Source organism: Triticum urartu, chromosome 6A, assembly GCF_056163025.1.
Source record: "Triticum urartu cultivar PI428250 chromosome 6A, HENAU_Tu73, whole genome shotgun sequence".
Taxonomy (NCBI): Eukaryota; Viridiplantae; Streptophyta; class Magnoliopsida; order Poales; family Poaceae; genus Triticum; species Triticum urartu.
In genome coordinates this window covers 93712934-93733148 of record NC_141878.1, presented here as the reverse complement: position 1 = coordinate 93733148, position 20215 = coordinate 93712934, and the positions used below count along the sequence as shown (strand labels likewise).

At 43.7% G+C, this 20215-nt stretch overlaps 1 protein-coding gene and 1 long non-coding RNA gene across 2 annotated transcripts; one reads left to right on the top strand and one right to left on the bottom strand.

The window, feature by feature from the left end:
- Nucleotides 1-8673: 8673 nt before the first annotated feature.
- LOC147964175 (uncharacterized) lies at nt 8674-18444 on the bottom strand. The gene is made up of 3 exons (XR_015607430.1): nt 17683-18444; nt 9529-9636; nt 8674-9050 (listed from the first exon to the last, which is right to left on the bottom strand). It is a non-coding gene; the product is annotated as an uncharacterized LOC147964175 (long non-coding RNA).
- On the top strand, nt 12005-16519 carry LOC147964176 (uncharacterized). Its single transcript, XM_087527636.1, has 5 exons — nt 12005-12092; nt 12162-13085; nt 13454-13698; nt 13791-14208; nt 14436-16519. The coding sequence occupies exons 1-5, from the start codon at nt 12005-12007 to the stop codon at nt 16517-16519; spliced, it is 3759 nt and encodes a 1252-aa protein (XP_087383762.1).
- Nucleotides 18445-20215: the final 1771 nt, after the last annotated feature.

Genomic DNA, 20215 nt, shown 5'->3' with positions numbered 1-20215 from the left:
TTGGCTGTAGCTGCATTTATCCGTCCCTCGTCAAGCATTGCCCAGTAACTGGCTTTCACACCTGTGAAGGAAATATGCCCTAGAAGCAATAATAAAGTTATTATTTATTTCCTTATTTCATGATAAATGTTTCTTATTCATGCTAGAATTGTATTAACCGGAAACATAATACATGTATGAATACATAGACAAACAGAGTGTCACTAGTATGCCTCTACTTGACTAGCTCGTTAATCAAAGATGGTTATGTTTCCTAACCATAGACAAAGAGTTGTTATTTGATTAACGGGATCACATCATTAGAAGAATGATGTGATTGACTTGACCCATTCCGTTAGCTTAGCACTTGATCGTTTATTATGTTGCTATTGCTTTCTTCATGACTTATACATGTTCCTATGACTATGAGATTATGCAACTCCCGTTTATCGGAGGAACACTTTGTGTGCTACCAAACGTCACAACGTAACTGGGTGATTATAAAAGAGCTCTACAGGTGTCTCTAAAGGTACATGTTGGGTTGGCGTATTTCGAGATTAGGATTTGTCACTCCGATTGTCAGAGAGGTATCTCTGGGCCCTCTCAGTAATGCACATCACATAAGCCTTGCAAGCATTGCAACTAATGAGTTAGTTGCGAGATGATATACTACGGAACGAGTAAAGAGACTTGCTGGTAACGGGATTGAACTAGGTATTGAGATACCGACGATCGAATCTCAGGCAAGTAACATACCGATGACAAAGTGAACAACGTATGTTGTTATGCGGTCTGACCGATAAAGATCTTCGTAGAATATGTGAGAGCCAATATGAGCATCCAGGTTCCTCTATTGGTTATTGACCGGAGACGTGTCTCGGTCATGTCTACATTGTTCTCGAACCCGTAGGGTCCGCACGCTTAAGGTTTCGATGACAGTTATATTATGAGTTTATGATTTTTGATGTACCGAAGGAGTTTGGAATCCCGGATGAGATCGGGGACATGACGAGGAGTCTCGAAATGGTCGAGACGTAAAGATCGATATATTGGACGACTATATTCGGACATCGGAAAGGTTCCGAGTGGTTCGGGTATTTTTCGGAGTACCGAGGAGTTACGGGAATACATGGGAAGAAGTATATGGGCCTTATTGGGCTTTAGGGGAGAGGGAGAGGCAGGCCGCGCGCCCCCCCTCCCCTATTGACTAGTCCGAATTGGACTAGGGGGAGGGGCAGCGCCCCCTCCTTCCTTCTCTTCCCTCTTCCCCTTCCTTGTCTCCTACTCCTACTACATGGAAGGACTCCTAGTTGGACTAGGAAAGGGGGAATCCTACTCCCGGTGGGAGTAGGACTCCCCTAGGGCGCGCCATAGAGAGGGCCGACCCTCCCCTCCTCCACTCCTTTATATAGGGGGGCAGGGGGCACCCCATAGACACAAGTTGATCTTCGTGATCGTTCTCTTAGCCGTGTGCGGTGCCCCCCTCCACCATACTCCTCGATAATATTGTAGCGGTGCTTAGGCGAAGTCCTGCGACGGTAGAACATCAAGATCGTCACCACGCCGTCGTGCTGACGAAACTCTTCCCCGACACTTTGCTGGAACGGAGTCCGGGGATCGTCATCGAGCTGAACGTGTGCTAGAACTCGGAGGTGCCGTAGTTTCAGTGCTTGATCGGTCGGGCCGTGAAGACGTACGACTATATCAACCGCGTTTTCATAACGCTTCCGCTGTCGGTCTACGAGGGTACGTAGACTACACTCTCCCCTCTCGTTGCTATGCATCACCATGATCTTGCGTGTGCGTAGGAATTTTTTTGAAATTACTACGTTACCCAACAGTGGCATCCGAGTCTAGGTTTTATGCATTGATGTTATGCACGAGTAGAACACAAGTGAGTTATGGGCGATATAAGTCATACTGCTTACCAGCATGTCACACTTTGGTTCGCGGTATTGTTGGATGAAGCGGCCCGGACCGACATTACGCGTACGCTTACGCGAGACTGGTTCTACCGACGTGCTTTGCACACAGGTGGCTGGCGGGTGTCAGTTTCTCCAACTTTAGTTGAACCGAGTGTGGATACGCCCGGTCCTTGCGAAGGTTAAAACAACACCAACATGAAAAACTATCGTTGTGGTTTTGATGCGTAGGTAAGAACGGTTCTTGCTCAGCCCGTAGCAGCCACGTAAAACTTGCAACAAAAAAGTAGAGGACGTCTAACTTGTTTTTGCAGGGCATGTTGTGATGTGATATGGTCAAGACGTGATGAGATATAAGTTGTTGTATGAGATAATCATGTTTTGTTGAAGTTACTGGCAACAGGCAAAAGCCTTATGGTTATCTCTCTATTGCATAAGATGCAAGCACCAAATAATTGCTTTACTTTATCGCTATGCGATAGCAATAGTTGCAAGAGCAATTGTTGGCGAGACGACCATGTGACGACACATTGATATAGATCAAGATGATGGAGATCATGGTGTCATGCCGGTGACGATAGAGATCATGACAGAACTTTGGAGATGGAGATCAAAGGCGCAAGATGATCATGGCCATATCATGTCACATATTTTGATTGCATATGATGTTTATCTTTTATACATCTTATTTTGCTTAGTTCGACAGTAGCTTTATAAGATGATCTCTCACTAAATTTTAAGGTATAAGTGTTCTCCCTGAGTATGCACCATTGCGAAAGTTCTTCGTGCTGAGACACCACGTGATGATCGGGTGTGATAGGCTCTACGTTCAAATACAACGGGTGCAAAACAGTTGCACGCGCGGAATACTCAGGTTAAACTTGACGAGCCTAGCATATACAGATATGGCCTCGGAACACTGGAGACCGAAAGGTCGAGCGTGAATCATATAGTAGATATGATCAACATAGTGATGTTCACCATTGAAAACTACTCCATCTCACGTGATAATCGGACATGGTTTAGTTGATTTGGATCACGTGATCACTTAGATGATTAGAGGCATGTCTATCTAAGTGGGAGTTCTTAAGTAATATGATTAATTGAACTTAAATTTATTATGAACTTAGTCCTGGTAGTATTTTGCAAATTATGTTGTGGATCAATAGCTCACGTTGTTGCTTTCATATGTTTATTTTGATATGTTCCTAGAGAAAATTATGTTGAAAGATATTAGTAGCAATGATGCGGATTGGATCCGTGATCTGAGGTTTATCCTCATTGTTGCACAGAAGAATTATGTCCTTGATGCACCGCTAGGTGACAGACCTATTGCAGGAGCAGATGCAGACGTTATGAACGTTTGGCTAGCTCAATATGATGACTACTTGATAGTTTAGTGCACCATGCTTAACGGCTTAGAATCGGGACTTCAAAGACGTTTTGAACGTCATGGACCATATGAGATGTTTCAGGAGTTGAAGTTAATATTTCAAGCAAATACCCGAGTTGAGAGATATGAAGTCTCCAACAAGTTCTATAGCTAAAAGATGGAGGAGAATCGCTCAACTAGTGAGCATGTGCTCAGATTGTCTGGGTACTACAATTGCTTGAATCAAGTGGGAGTTAATCTTCCAGATAAAATAGTGATTGACAGAATTCTCTAGTCACCATCACCAAGTTAGTAGAACTTCGTGATGAACTATGATATGCAAGGGATAACGGAAACGATTCCCAAGCTCTTCGTAATGCTGAAATTGACGAAGGTAGAAATCAAGAAAAACATCAAGTGTTGATGGTTGACGAGACCACTAGTTTCAAGAAAAGGGCAAAGGAAAAAAGGGGAACTTTAAGAAGAACAGCAAGCAAGTTGCTTCTCAAGTGAAGAAGCCCAAGTCTGGTCCTAAGCCTGAGACTAAGTGCTTCTACTGCAAAGGGACTGGTCACTGGAAGCAGAACTACCCAAGTATTTGGCGGATAAGAAAGGATGGCAAAGTAAACAAAGGTATATTTGATATACATGTTATCGATGTGTACTTTACTAGTGTTCATAGCAACCCCTCAGTATTTGGTACTAGTTCAGTTGCTAAGATTAGTAACTTGAATTGGGAGTTGCAGAATGAACAGAGACTAGTTAATGGTAAGGTGACGATGTGTGTTTGAAGTAGTTCCAAGATTGATATGATCATCATCGCACACTCCCTATACTTTCGGGACTAGTGTTGAACCTAAATAAGTGTTATTTGGTGTTTGCGTTGAGCATAAATATGATTTGATCATGTTTATTGCAATACGATTATTCATTTAAGTAAGAGAATAAATTGTTGTTCTGTTTACATGAATACAACCTTATATGGTTACACACCCAATGAAAATGGTTCGTTGGATCTCGATCGTAGTGATACACATATTCATAATATTGAAACCAAAAGATGCAAAGTTAATAATGATAGTGCAACTTATTTGTAGCACTGCCGTTTAGGTCATATTGGTGTAAAGCGCATGAAGAAACTCCATGCTGATGGGTTTTTGGAATCACTTGATTATGAATCACTTGATGCTTGCGAACCATGCCTCATGGGCAAGATGACTAAAACGCCGTTCTCCAGAACAATGGAGCGAGCAACTGACTTATTGGAAATAAAACATACTGATGTATGCGATCTGATGAGTGTTGAGGCTCGCGGCGGGTATCATTATTTTCTGACCTTCACAGATGATTTAAGTAGATATGGGTATATCTACTTGATGAAACATAAGTCTGAAACATTTGAACAGTTCAAAGAATTTCAGAGTGAAGTGGAAAATCATCATGACAAGAAGATAAGGTTTCCACGATCTGATCGCGGAGACGAATATTTGAGTTACGAGTTTGGTCTTCAATTAAAACAATGTGGAATAGTTTCACAAATTCATGCCACCTGAAACACCACAGCATAATGGTGTGTCCGAACGTCATAACCATACTTTATTGGATATAGTACAATCTATGATGTTTCTTACCGATTTACCATTATAGTTTTGGGGTTATGCATTAGAGACAGCTACATTCACGTTAAAAAGGGCACCATCTAAATCCGTTGAGACGGCACCGTATGAACTGTGGTTTGGTAAGAAACCAAAGTTGTCGTTTCTTAAAGTTTGGGGTTGCGATGCTTATATGAAAAAGTTTCATCCTAATAAGCTCAAACCCAAATCGGAGAAGTGCGTCTTCATAGGATACCCAAAAGAAAATGTTGGGTACACCTTCTATCACAGATCCGAAGGCAAGATATTCGTTGCTGAGAATGGATCCTTTCCAGAGAAGGAGTTTCTCTCGAAAGAAGTGAGTGGGAGGAAAGTAGAAAACTTGATAAGGTAATTGTACCTTCTCCCTTATTGGAAAGTAGTTCATCACAGAAATCTGTTCTTGTGACTACTACACCAATTAGTGAGGAAGCTAATGATGATGATCATGTAACTTCAGATCAAGTTACTACCGAATCTTGTAGGTAAACCAGAGTGAGACCCGCACCAGAGTGGTACGGTAATGCTGTTCTGGAAGTCATGTTACTAGACCATGACGAACTTGCGAACTATGAGGAAGCGATGATGAGCCCAGATTCTGCGAAATGGTTTGAGGCCATGAAATCTGAGATATGATCCATGTATGTGAACAAAGTATGGACTTTGATGGATTTGCCCGGTGATCGGCAAGCCATAGAAAATAAATGGATTCAAGAGGAAGACGGACGCTGATAGTAGTGTTACTATCTACAAAGCTAGAATTGTCGCAAAAGGTTTTCGACAAGTTCAAGGTGTTGACCACGATGAGAGTTTCTCATTCGTATCTATGCTTAAGTCTGTCCGAATCATGTTAGCAATTGTCGCATTTTATGAAATCTGGCAAATGGATAAACAAAACTGCATTCCTTAATGGATTTATTAAAGAAGAGTTGTATACGATGCAACTAGAAGGTTTTGTCGATCCTAAAGATGTTAACTAAATATGCAAGCTCCAGCGATCCATCTTTGGACTGGTGCAAGCATCTCGGAGTTGGAATATACGCTTTGATAAGTTGATCAAAGCATATAGTTTTATACAGACTTGCGGTGAAGCCTGTATTTACAAGAAAGTGAGTGGGAGCACTACAGCATTCCTGATAAGTATATGTGAATGACATATTGTTGATCGAAAATAATGTAGAATTATTCTGCAAAGCATAAAGGAGTGTTTGAAAGGATTTTTTCAAAGAAAACCTCGGTGAAGCTGCTTACATATTGAGCATCAAGATCTATAGAAATAGATCAAGACGCTTGACAAGTTTTTTCAATGAGTACATACCTTGACAAGATTTTGAAGTAGTTCAAAATGGAACAGTCAAAGAAAGAGTTCTTGCCTGTGTTACAAGGTGTGAAATTGAGTAAGACTCAAAACCCGACCACGGCAGAAGATAGAAAGAGAATAAAAGCCATTCCCTATGCCTCAACCATAGGTTCTATAAAGTATGCCATGCTGTGTACCAGATCTATTGTATACCCTACACTGATGTTGGCAAGGGAGTACAATAGTGATCTAGGAGTAGATCACTGGACAGCGGTCAAAATTATCCTTAGTGAAATAAGGATATGTTTCTCGATTATGGAGGTGACAAAAGGTTCGTCGTAAAGGGTTACGTCGATGCAGACTTTGACACCGATCCAGATGATTCTAAATCTCAATCTGGATGCATATTGAAAGTGGGAGCAATTAGCTAGAGTAGCTCCGTGCAGAGCATTGTTGACATAGAAATTTGCAAAATACATACGGATCTGAATATGGCAGACCCATTGACTAAACTTCTCTCACAGGCAAAACATGATCACACCTTAATACTCTTTGGGTGTTAATCACATAGCGATGTGAACTAGATTATTAACTCTAGTAAACCCTTTGAGTGTTGGTCACATAATGATGTGAACTATTGGTGTTAAATCACACGGCAATGTGAACTAGATTATTGACTCTAGTGCAAGTGGGAGACTGAAGGAAATATGCCCTAGAGGCAATAATAAAGTTATTATTTATTTCCTTATTTCATGATAAACGTTTCTTATTCATGCTAGAATTGTATTAATCGGAAACATAATACATGTGTGAATACATAGACAAACAGAGTGTCACTAGTATGCCTCTACTTGACTAGCTCGTTAATCAAAGATGGTTATGTTTCCTAACCATAGACAAAGAGTTGTTATTTGATTAACGGGATCACATCATTAGAAGAATGATGTGACTGACTTGACCCATTCCGTTAGCTTAGCAGTCGATCGTTTAGTATGTTGCTATTGCTTTCTTCATGACTTATACATGTTCCTATGACTATGAGATTATGCAACTCCCGTTTACCGGAGGAACACTTTGTGTGCTACCAAACGTCACAATGTAACTGGGTGATTATAAAAGAGCTCTACAGGTGTCTCCAAAGGTACATGTTGGGTTGGCGTATTTCGAGATTAGGATTTGTCACTCCGATTGTCAGAGAGGTATCTCTGGGCCCTCTCAGTAATGCACATCACATAAGCCTTGCAAGCATTGCAACTAATGAGTTAGTTGCGAGATGATGTATTACGGAACGAGTAAAGAGACTTGCCGGTAACGGGATTGAACTAGGTATTGAGATACCGACGATCGAATCTCAGGCAAGTAACATACCGATGACAAAGTGAACAACGTATGTTGTTATGCGGTCTGACCGATAAAGATCTTCGTAGAATATGTGAGAGCCAATATGAGCATCCAGGTTCCTCTATTGGTTATTGACCGGAGACGTGTCTCGGTCATGTCTACATTATTCTCGAACCCGTAGGGTCCGCACGCTTAAGGTTTCGATGACAGTTATATTATGAGTTTATGATTTTTGATGTACCGAAGGAGTTTGGAATCCCGGATGAGATCGGGGACATGACGAGGAGTCTCGAAATGGTCGAGACGTAAAGATCGATATATTGGACGACTATATTCGGACATCGGAAAGGTTCCGAGTGGTTCGGGTATTTTTCGGAGTACCGAGGAGTTACGGGAATACATGGGAAGAAGTATATGGGCCTTATTGGGCTTTAGGGGAGAGGGAGAGGCAGGCCGCGCGCCCCCCCTCCCCCATTGACTAGTCCAAATTGGACTAGGGGGAGGGGCAGCGCCCCCTCCTTCCTTCTCTTCCCTCTTCCCCTTCCTTGTCTCCTACTCCTACTACATGGAAGGACTCCTAGTTGGACTAGGAAAGGGGGAATCCTACTCCCGGTGGGAGTAGGACTCCCCTAGGGCGCGCCATAGAGAGGGCCGACCCTCCCCTCCTCCACTCCTTTATATACGGGGGCAGGGGGCACCCCATAGACACAAGTTGATCTTCGTGATCGTTCTCTTAGCCGTGTGCGGTGCCCCCCTCCACCATACTCCTCGATAATATTGTAGCGTTGCTTAGGCGAAGCCCTGCAACGGTAGAACATCAAGATCGTCACCACGCCGTCGTGCTGATGAAACTCTTCCCCGACACTTTGCTGGATCGGAGTCCGGGGATCGTCATCGAGCTGAACGTGTGCTAGAACTCGGAGGTGCCATAGTTTCGGTGCTTGATCAGTCGGGCCGTGAAGACGTACGACTACATCAACCGCGTTGTCATAACGCTTCCGCTGTCGGTCTACGAGGGTACGTAGACTACACTCTCCCCTCTCGTTGCTATGCATCACCATGATCTTGCGTGTGCGCAGGAATTTTTTTGAAATTACTATGTTACCCAACAACCTGAAGACAATATTTACAAAAAGGAAAAATAATCTTTGTTAATTGATCACGTTTAGTATGAAACTAAACATCTCCATAAAATACAGAGACAAGATAGAATTATGGACGTATCAAGCCAACTATTTAAGGGCAAAAAAGAAAAGCAAACAAAAAGCCTGCCTGCCATTCAAAATACGCACTCGGCCATCCCTTAAATTCATGGTATGTATGTGATTATGATTGTCATCATGTGGATGTGCATGTTCATCTTCCAAGTTACTCAAGCCTGTGATATATTTCTTAACTGTAACCCGGTCAGCAGGACCAAGCTCCTCATCATCTTTGAGATCACCAAAAGCTTCTAATGTCTTGTTTAGAATTTCATGTCTAGCATAATTCAACATGCGAAGCTGCAGCAGTAATCAGAATACAACTTTTATGACGAACCTGAACAGAACATTACTATATATATTTAAGGGCAATCACATGTGAAACCATAAAGTACTGGTATTTCTGGAAGCAACATGGTATCAGTCACGCAAAACCTACTCCTCGGAGTTGCTGGATGAAGAAGTTTAACTAAAAATTGTAGTAAGCAAGGCTCACAACATCTTTGGGACTTACAAATAGGTTCAACTGGAAGAAAAATTAATCATTTTCATGCCATGGTTATATAAGATGCTAATCCAGCAACCCTGAACTCATAGGCACATAAATAAAATATGTGTAACAATAACACCATATAATCTTCCTATTTACTAATTAATCTTAGGGAAATGAAAGAGGAGTTATAGTTCAAAAGATTTCTGATTAGCACGCATAAACACAAATTCTTTAACTCCAAGGTTAAAAAACCCAGAGATGAAACCTGTAATTTGTAAAGCTAACCTTCGTTACTGACAGGTTGTTCATACCAAGTGCGTGCAGCCAAAATTATGTGGTAGAACCATTCAATATCAGTGTCAGAAACACGATGCCACCAGTGAAGAACACAAACTGCAAAAACATGGATAAAATAAGCCTTGCTCAAATTAAATTTTCTGATTTTGTATTTTCTCAGGAAAAACTAACCTACCATTGTTCTTCACTGTTCTATAAATCACATAATCCCAGTGTATTCCCACAAGAGTATGGCTAAAAAATATGGACGATCAATTAAAGTATTCTGACATGAGAGGAAATGGATAGTGGAGGGTGAGAGATAGGGAGAGGGAAATGAAAGAGAGCACATGAGGGAGAGAGGGGTGTAGCAATCAAAACAAAAGTATTCTGACGTGAGAGGAAAATGGATAATGGAGGGTGTGAGAGAGAGGGAAGTGATCTAAAGAGTACAGACTTAGGGATAGACTAACATGGACAATATGATAGAAGGAGGTTTACATGGTAATATAAAAGGAGTGGGAGGAAGAACTGCAAAGAGCTGAGCCAAATAAAGATCCATCTTAAACAAAAACATCCAATGGACAATGTCGCAATGGGACGCACCTTCCCTACTTGTGCTTATGGGTGTTCATATTCATCTGTGAGCCTAACCACTAGCTTTTGTTCTGTTCCTCTAGGTCCAAAATCTCCACATAACGATGTCTGCCTAAATGCCCATGGTCATGATGGTTTAGATTTTGCGCCAGCGTCTACCCCAAGTGATTCCCAGACAACATCTCTACTCCTGAATGTCGCCAAGCTATCTACCAGAAAGCATGATAAAGAATGCAGTAATAACTTGACAGAAGAATAAATGGAGCGGAGAAACGCGCGAAGGCGAGAAAATTATCGGAAGAAAAAGGAAGAGAATACGATCAAGCTCCAAAGTGAAAAGCAGAATGTTTCTCGACCCCCTCTTGGCGATATCACCAATGTTCATCAGCCTTCCCATGAGATACCAGGTACGGATCTAGAATTTATACTTGGTATAATTGTAGCGTAAATTTGGTAATGGTAGTTATGGGGCAACGTGATAAAGAAAGCAACAATAACTGCATAGGCAATAAAAAGAAGCAGGACAACACACGGAGGCGAGCAGGTTATCCGAAGAAAAAAGATGAGACTGTGACCAACCTCCAAGATGAAACTCAGTGTGTTTCCCGACCCCCTCTTAATGATATAACAAGTGTTGATCAACCTTCCCATAGCATATCAGGTACATGTGTTTAATTTTTCATTTCATAAATTAAGTAATCGTTGGATAGAATGACCTCATTCTGCAGCTTCGTGCTTGCTGAACATGGATGATATGGTTATGTTTCAATTTTATTGTTCAACCAACCAACCCAACTAGCTCCAGCTATACATCCTTGTCACATGCCGATGCAATGTTGCCTGCTTCGAGTACTCCCATTGTTGGGTACATTGATGACAATGTACTAGCTGGGTGGCAACGTGAGAAAGAAGAACAAAGGGAGCAAAGAAACGCACAGAGACGAGAATCTTATCGGAAGAAAAAGGAAGAGGGTACGATCAACCTCCAAAATAATAATCAAGTGCAGCGTGAGCGACGAAAGGAACAACGAAACAACAGGACCCCTGATGAGCAGGGAGAGTCAAGTGCGAAGAGAAAGGCAGAGTATGCTAGAAAGAAAAAACACCCTTTGTGCTGAATCGATCACAATGCCACGTCCAGATCTAACTAGCGCATTGTCCAACTCTCACGCTTTCAACCCTCACGCACATTGACCGACTCTCACACTTCCAACCATCACGCAACAATCTGACAGTGAACAGATAGATCGTGCTACAACCGTCAAGTCGGCCCCCACATACATTCGCAACACCAAAACCGATGGTAGATATCCCATCAACGATCATCTTTCATCTTGCAATCATTCATCGGTTATTTATAATGATTCGATAATATTGTAGGTGCATACCTAAGCAGAACCCTAGGTGATGGTGATGTAGATGGCAACCTCATAAAAATCAATGAGCACCTACCAAGTGCCGACCAGCAAACCAGTGATCCGGTAACAAAAGCGGATTATGGCGCTGGCGAGCAGAGTCATGAGTCCAGAGCTCAGCGTAGGACGAGAGAGCGAGCTTGCAAGGGAAGTATGGCAGCGAATAAGCATTAGGAGAAAATTGGCAAGCGAAAATCATGTTCGCAGGTGCCACATGTTGAGAGGAAGGCTCTGCTAGATCGTCATAATGCAAGCTTTGTAGGTAGGGCAAATACCCCAGCCGTCAAGTCCATCTCCACATCGAAGATTAGCTCAACCGGACAACCTACCGTAGTTGAAGCACACGGTGCCTCAACATCATCTAGCACACCGGAGTACATGATCAGAAGTGAAGGTAACACCCCCATCCTTACTCTCCTTGCGTCCCTTGAGACCAAACCCTCATTTGTGTGTTTGGCACCTGGGTAGACGACATGGACGCTTACCTCAATGGTCTCATGAATGATAATGCCAATCCCGACAACCTCTTTGACGATGAATATTACCTGTTTGCTGGTGAAGGTATGTACACCCGCTTGAGCGTGATCCACATGTTGGGGGTATCACACTAATTAGAAACATTCTTTGCAGGCTCAGATGTTGATGACATGGAGCACGACAAATTGGAAGACTCAAGGCACAATAACTATGTCGACCATGATCCATTTGACTATGTGTACTCAAACCTCCCAGCCAACACACACATCCTGAAGCACGCCGCGAACTACGACCACTGCAAGGCCAAGAAGTTTGTGTCCGAGGCCCCGGGATTCTGTTGTCGCAGTGGGCAGATCGAGCTGAAGCAACCGGAGCCCATCCCGGAGCTCATGAGGCTTTGGTCTAGCACTGATGTGGACTCCAGGCATTTTCGGGAGAACATACGGTTCTTCAACGGCCACTTCTCCTTCACAACCCTCGGCGTCAGCCTCGATGAAAGCTACACAAACATGAAGTCTGGGGTGTACACGTTTCGGGCGCACGGCACCATCTACCACAATGTTCATTCCTTCGGGCCAACATCCTGTCCAGAGCATCTACAGTTGTACTTCTATGATGACGACCCAGGCCTAACACATCGCAAGGCTGCCACCAAGCAATTAGACCAAGATGTCGTCAGAAAGTTAGTGGACATACTCAGGGAAAACCCGTACTCCCAGCAGTTTAGGAGTTTGGGTGCGCATAGGGACAACCTCGACGATTACAGGATAGACCTCAACACTGACCAGAGACTAGACCAAAGGAAGTATAATAGACCTCTGTTATCTGAGGTGGCTGCAATTTGGGTGGAGGGCACTGACCTAGCGAAGAGGTTCGATCCTAGGATTACACTTTGCGGGAATGACAACCAGAGACACAGTATACATGTGACGGCTGGCTCGTATGACCCGCTCTCTTACACACTCTTCTACCCAAGGGGGGAGCTCGGTTGGCACCCGAAACTACCTAAACGTTATGTCCCTTGGCCGGTTGTGCAACAACCAAGAGGTGGACGTGATGATGATGATGATGATGCAGGTAAGCCTTATGCGTATTATGTCGTTTTGATGAATTGTATAGTTCTCATATGAATCCTAACTTCCGCGTTACTCATCCATGTGCAAAGGGGAATAGCAGGTTATGCGTCTCGGTGAGAGACTACTACTGTTACATGCTGCAGACACGACCTGGCATATTCAATCCCATACTCTGTGGAGCACGATTGCTCCAGTAATGGGGGGTGGACATGTACATCAAGATTGAGAGTTGTAGGTTGAAATGGTACAGGAAGAACCAAAAAAAGATCCGCGCCGACCTTTATAAAGGAGTTGTTGATGCAATTACATCCGGAGAGACCCGGGCAAGTGCTGTTGGAGTAAGGATAGTGCTCCCTGGAACGTACCCAGGTGGCGACCGCGACATGAAGCGGAGGCATATGGATGCCATGACAATTGTCCATACCTACGGAAAGCCTGACATCTTCTTGACCATGACCTGCAACCCTAACTGGGAAGAGATAACGAATGAGTTGTTTCCTGGTCAGACAGCGCAAGACCGACCTGATCTTGTGGCTCATGTGTTCCATGGCAAGCTAGAGGCTATGAAAGAGATGTTGTTCAAGAAGAATATCCTGAGTGTTGTTGTCGCACATGTATACATAGTCGAGTTCCAGAAGAGGGCCTCCCCCACGCACACTTTTTGTTGATCATGGATTCTGCCTATAAGCTTGTCGTTCCGGAGCAGTACGACCGACTTATTTTTGCTGAACTCCCAGACAAGCAGAAGCATCCTAAACTCCACGCCTTGGTGGTGAAACATATGATGCATGGACCATGCGGTGCTCTCAACCCCCAAAATGTGTGCATGCAACAGAACGAGTGCAAGTGCAGATACCCGCGGCCGTTCAATGAAAACACGGCACAGGGCAAGGACTCATACCCAGTTTATCGTCATCGAGATGATGGTCGGCAGGCTAAGGTCCGGGGTAAAATGTTGGACAACATATGGGTTATGCCATATAACCCTTACCTTCTGCGTATGTTCAATTGCCACATCAACGTTGAGGTTTGCTCCAGCATAAAGGCCGTCAAATACCTTTACAAGTACATATACAAGGGCCATGATAGGGCTTCTTTCAGCATCGACCAACCCGACGCCGATGGTAACATTGATGAGATCAAAAGATACGTAGACGCGAGGTGGGTTACTCCTCCAGAGGCGATGTGGAGGATATTTGGCTTCCCCTTGTGTGCCAATGACCCGCCTGTCCTACAATTGCCTCTTCATCTCCCGAATATGCACAGGGTGGCATTCAATGAGCAAGCTCACTTGACCGACGTAGTCGCCTCTGAGAATGCTTCCAAATCCATGTTGACGAGTATTTCAAAGCTAACCAAAACCACCCGTGGGCTAGGAATATATTGTACAAGGATTTTCCTGGAAGGTTCACATGGCAGAAGGGTAAGAAGTATTGGAAAGAGCGGGTGGAGCGTTATCAAATAGGTCGAATTGTGTCTGCCAATCCTGCCGAGGGGGAGCGATATTATCTGCGTGTGCTGCTAAACCATGTTGCTGGCAAGACATCCGATGAGGACATGCTCACCATGGACGGTGGGCTATGCGGGAGCTTTAGAGAGGCTGCCGAAAGGTTGGGACTCATCGAGGCAGATAACACGCTCGACGACTGTCTTACCGAGGCAGAGCAGTGGGCGATGCCATGTTCGCTCAGGAGGCTCTTCGCAACAATTTTGGTGCACTGTGAGCCTGGCGACGTGTGTGGTTTATGGGATAGGCACTTCGAGCCTATGTCTGATGACTATCGGCGATCACACACGTGCCCGATTGAGGTGGAACAGATGGTGTTGCTTGACATTAGGGGTATGTTGCAGTCCATGGGCAAAGACATAGCCGATTTCGCTCTTCCATGCATTGACGATGCGTTCGACCCAAACGTGGGCGAGGCCAGAGAAGTGATCGAGGAATCCAACATCGATTTTGACATCAACCACACTAAATTGGCATCGTTGCTAAACTTGGAGAAGAGGGTTGCATACGACGAGATACTAGCTGCTGTTGAACGCGGTGATGGGGGTGTGTTCTTTGTTGATGGCCCGGGAGGTACAGGGAAGACCTTCCTGTACAGAGTGCTGCTCGCCATGGTTCGAAGTGAGGGAAACATCCCTATCGCTACCGCGACGTCAGGTGTCGCCGCTTCTATCATGCCTGGAGGCAGGACTGCCCACTCGAGGTTCAAGATCCCATTGAGCTGCGACGATGGCGCCTCATGCACCTTCACGAAGCAGAGTGGTACCGCCAAGCTACTGAGGATGGCCTCATTGATACTATGGGACGAGGTCACCATGACTAAGCGACAGGCGGTCGAGGCACTCGACAACAGCATGCGCGACATCATGGGAAGACGGGACCGACCCTTTGGAGGAAAAACTGTTGTGTTTGGCGGGGACTTCAAGCAGGTGCTTCCAATCGTCAGGAGGGGGTCCCGGGGTCAGATAATCGATGCAATCCTTCAAAGTTCACATCTCTGGAAGGGTATGCGCCAGCTAAGGCTCGTCACCAACATGAGGGCTCATAATGACACCTGTTTTGCGGTTTACTTGCTAATGGTAGGCAATGGTACCGAGGAAGTTGACGATCAAGGAAACATACGACTCCCTGAAAATATTTGTGTGCCGTCTACAGGCGAGGGTGACGACCTGGAGAAGCTGATTGACCATGTGTTTCCGAGACTAGATGACAACATGTCTGATCCGAATTACATGACTTCACGCGCAATCCTCTCCACCACGAGCGACAACGTCGACAAGATAAACATACGCATGCTAGAGCGTTTTCGGGGGGAAGAAGTAATCTACCATAGCTTTGACAGTGCAGAAGATGACCCATATGGCTACTACGCTCCCGAGTTCCTAAATGGATTGACTCCCAATGGTCTGCCTCCGCATGCACTCAAACTGAAGTTCAACTGCCCTGTCATACTTCCGAGGAACATTGATCCGGCTAATGGTCTATGTAACGGGACGAGGCTTGTGGTGCAAGGTTTCGAGAGGAACGCCATCGACGCAGAAATTGTGATCGGACAACACGCAGGAAGGAGGGTATTCCTTCCTCGAATACCCCTATGCCCGTCTGACAACGACTTGTTTCCATTCAAGTTCAAGAGGAAGCAATTTCCTGTAAGGCTTAGCTTTGCTATGACGATTAACAAGGCTCAAGGACAGACGATTCCGATTGTTGGCGTGTACCTACCTAATCCGGTGTTTTCTCATGGTCAACTCTATGTCGCATTGTCTCGAGCCACCGCGAAGAGAAATATAAAGATCCTCATTGAGAAGGAGAAGGACAAGGAGAATGCCAGGAAGCAAAGCAGTAAATCAAAGAAGCGAAAAAGACCTACCTTGTTCTTACAAACCTTGATGAAGAACATCGTCTATAAGGAAGTCCTTACAGGCTGAAGTCCGCCCTTAAATATGACAGAGGATTTACTCTTATGCTACAGATAAGTTGGTGCTCTTCGGTGTTCTTGTACAGATATCTTATCTTTCGATGTTAGCAATTAAACCTTATTATGTTTATACAACAAGTCAAATATTAATAATATTGCCTCGGATTTGTGACTTTGCAAGTTGCCAATTTTTGTTGTATGTGACATTATTTTCCCTTTTGCTGGATTGCTTATGTATATTATTCTTTTGTTATTTTGTAATCAATCATCTACTACATCTAAACTCGGCTTTGTTTTCCTGCACAAATTTTGCACACTGCCTGGGTCACTCCGTTGTTGTAAAACTAGACTCCACTGGAGTGTTCTACATTAGATAAGTTTATATGATGCGGCCCCAAAGCATGCAATTCTGAACATGCAGAAAACAAAAAAATATAAGCATGCAAACAATAATATTACACCAAAAATATCACAACTATATAAACTTTCATCTCTGTTACTAATTAGGAAGAAGGTCATTTCTACTGAAACTACAATGACAATGTCACTAGACTAGAAAACAACTGAATCTTTAATCCCAGTGCAGTAGTGAAACAGTGAACCTTTAGGCATGTTTGCATGCTTTCAGTACTGTCACAATTCAGGCCATAATCGTTTGACATAATTTTCCTGGTTTGGTGCTGAAAATTGGTAGTGTATTGTGAAATAACAATACTCACAGATTATTCTACTGTTATTTATCTAGAGATGGGAGTAGGCTGAATTAGAGCAGGATTGGGCGTATGGATACACACAGAAATCGAGCTGAGTTGCTTTTTAAACATGTAGATGCTACTCCTTGCTGTACTTTTAAAAAATACTCCTTGATGTGCATTCAGACTCAGAATTCAGAGTGGCTAGAATTTAGTTGCAAATCAATCAGATACGGCGCACCAGCGAAGTGCTTCCACAAGTACACCTAGCAGTTCAGACCTGCAACTACTCCTACTGCAAACAAAATTCAATAAATTTCGATGCATCTATTGCAAACAAAATTCAGTGCATCAACTCCATGTACTCCTAGAGTACTCTTTCTTTGAAATTCAGTGCATCTACTGGAAACAAAATTCAGTAAATTTCTAGCAACTACTCCTACTGCACAAAAAATTGAGTGAATTAAGTATGCAGAGATACCTGCCACAACTTGATTCACATGTTTGGATTCAGTTGCATTGATGGATTCAGAGTACTACTGCCGGCACTCCCTGTTTCTTGGCTTGCTAAAGAAAGAAAGCAACCAACCAACAAATTCAGAGGAGGGGCTCGCAAGCAAGCAAGCAAGCAGGCCAAGAGAGCAAAGGAGGGGCTTATCATCAGCAATGCGAGAGCCGGGCGAGGTAGCGCTTGCTGAGACGGTCCATGGAGATGCCGAGGTCGCCGGGCGCGGGGGGCGTTTCGGTTTCTTGGCCTGCTGAAGCAGCCGGAGGCGGGCCACGACGGCGCGTGCTTCGAGCTGGACGAGCGTGAGGTCGTGTGGCCGGCCGGCGGCAGTGATGGGGACGTGGACGGGTGGTCGGCCACGCCGGTGGCTGAGGCGGCGGTGCCCCCGCGGCGCGTCGCTTAGCGCACGCCGTGCCGCAGAGCTTCGAGCTGTCGTCGCTCCTTGCGGAGGGCGGCGGCGTCGGGGAGCTGTTGTCACCCTGGTCGTGCCTGTGAGGCCGGGTCACGGCGCCGCGGCACGTCAGGGGCGACAACGATGGGGCCAACGGAGAGGCAACAACGGCCCGAGAGGGAGAGGCGCGGGTGAGGGAGAGGTGCCGGCGAGGCGTGCGAGAGAGAGGCGGCGGCGGCGGTGGGAGACGAGGCCGCCGGTTGTGTGGCTGTGGGGGCGAGAGCGGAGGGAGTGTGGGTGACTCCGCCGTGATCTGGATTGTGTGCGTGAGTGGAAAGGGAGTGGAGAGGAGTGAGGAGGAGTTGGTGGGTGCTGGTTGGCCCATGATGCGAGTGGACTTGGGCTTCTTGGGGCCTTGGATCAGCAACCTGTGTTGTAAGAAAACAAATGCCTAAAAAATGATGTACGAAAAAGGTAGTATATATTAAAGTAAAAAGGGATATATATATATTAATTAAACATGGATCATCCAAATAAATCTTTTGTATACTTATTCCATATATTTAGAATATCACACAAAAAACACAATTTTGAGTGAAGAAACAAAGTATACTTGGTTTATGTTGGAGAAGGGCGACGCTAAAAAGGGCCGAAAATTCACCGAGTTTTTCACAACATAATGATGTGGAGGCGGTGATATCTCATAAAAAACCAAAAAAGTATGCCAATTTAAGTGTTATCGCATAAGGTATTCTTTTCAATGTTATTGTCGATCTTTCTTTCATCATATTGCCTTTTGTATTCAACCAATTTGTCTCATTTTAATACAAATTTGGCTCATTTTTGTAGCATGACAATAGACTATGTTTGTATCCCTAAAGATATTACAGTCATCGAATCAATCATGTCTGCCCCAAAAAAACCAAGTTTGTGGACATTGAAGATGCCTTGTTATGAAACGACAATTTGGAATGCTTTATGAAGGATGGTATGTTCTTACAGGATGGTGTAAGACCAATTGCATAAACTTCGTAATTAATAATATAAACAATATATAATATCGTAAAAGATATATATTATGGTCATTGTGGAATTACAGCTGGCTCATGATCATCTATGAGATAGGGCGGGTGAAAAGGTACATATTATTAGCACGTTTGTTTCTGCCAGATGAAACAAGATGGAGAAAGAGACATAGAAGCATCAAAATTTGTTAAGTGCATCAAGTATATCTCAGTAATTTTCAATAGATTTTTAGTTGGATCATCCCTTATATGTATACATTGCTAATGTACTATTTTGTTATCACTTTATATTACAAAGTTAAGTGGACTTAAATTATTATGTAATTGGGACTGTGTTATAGTGTCTCTATCTTTGACGATTTCAGAAGCCCGTGGCAACGCACGGGCATTCTACTAGTACATTAATGTTTCAGTTTCCAGTCTGTAAGAGCGGAGCTTAGATGTGAGACATTTGTTATTTACTTGTAAGAGAGCAAAAAAAAAAAGAAATAGGACCCCAATAACCGGGGAACGGTCAGCATGAGGGATGGTCGATCAAATGATTTTGTCGATGGGGCGTGCTGCTCCTAGCGAAGGAATAAACCCTCCCTCGATCGTTCGCCGGGGAAAGGCCAGGGCAAACCCATAATGGCCCAGAGGTCCAGTTTATAGTTTTTTTTCTTTTTTCCAAAATGCCATAAATAAAAGAATATATATGCTTTTTTGTAAGACACAAATAAAAATCATTTTATAATTGCCATGAATAAAAAAATGAAAATGCCATTAATTTATAAAAGGCCATGCTACTTTAAAAAATGCTTTGCACAGTACATGAAAAATCTACCCTAGCCATTAATTTTCTTGTCTAATTGAGAGTATGATGTAATTTTTTTGCTTTATTTTGTCCACTGTGCATAATTCATAAAAAAATCCATGTCAGTGATTTTTTTTCCATGGCAAAAAATTTGCCATCCTCTTCCTAATAAAAATGACGTGGCAACTGTAATAAAAATGCCATGCTCTCAATAATAAAATTGCCACCCTCCTAATTATAAAATTAACATCCCCCTAATAATAAAAAATGCCATGATATTAATAATAAAAATGCCAT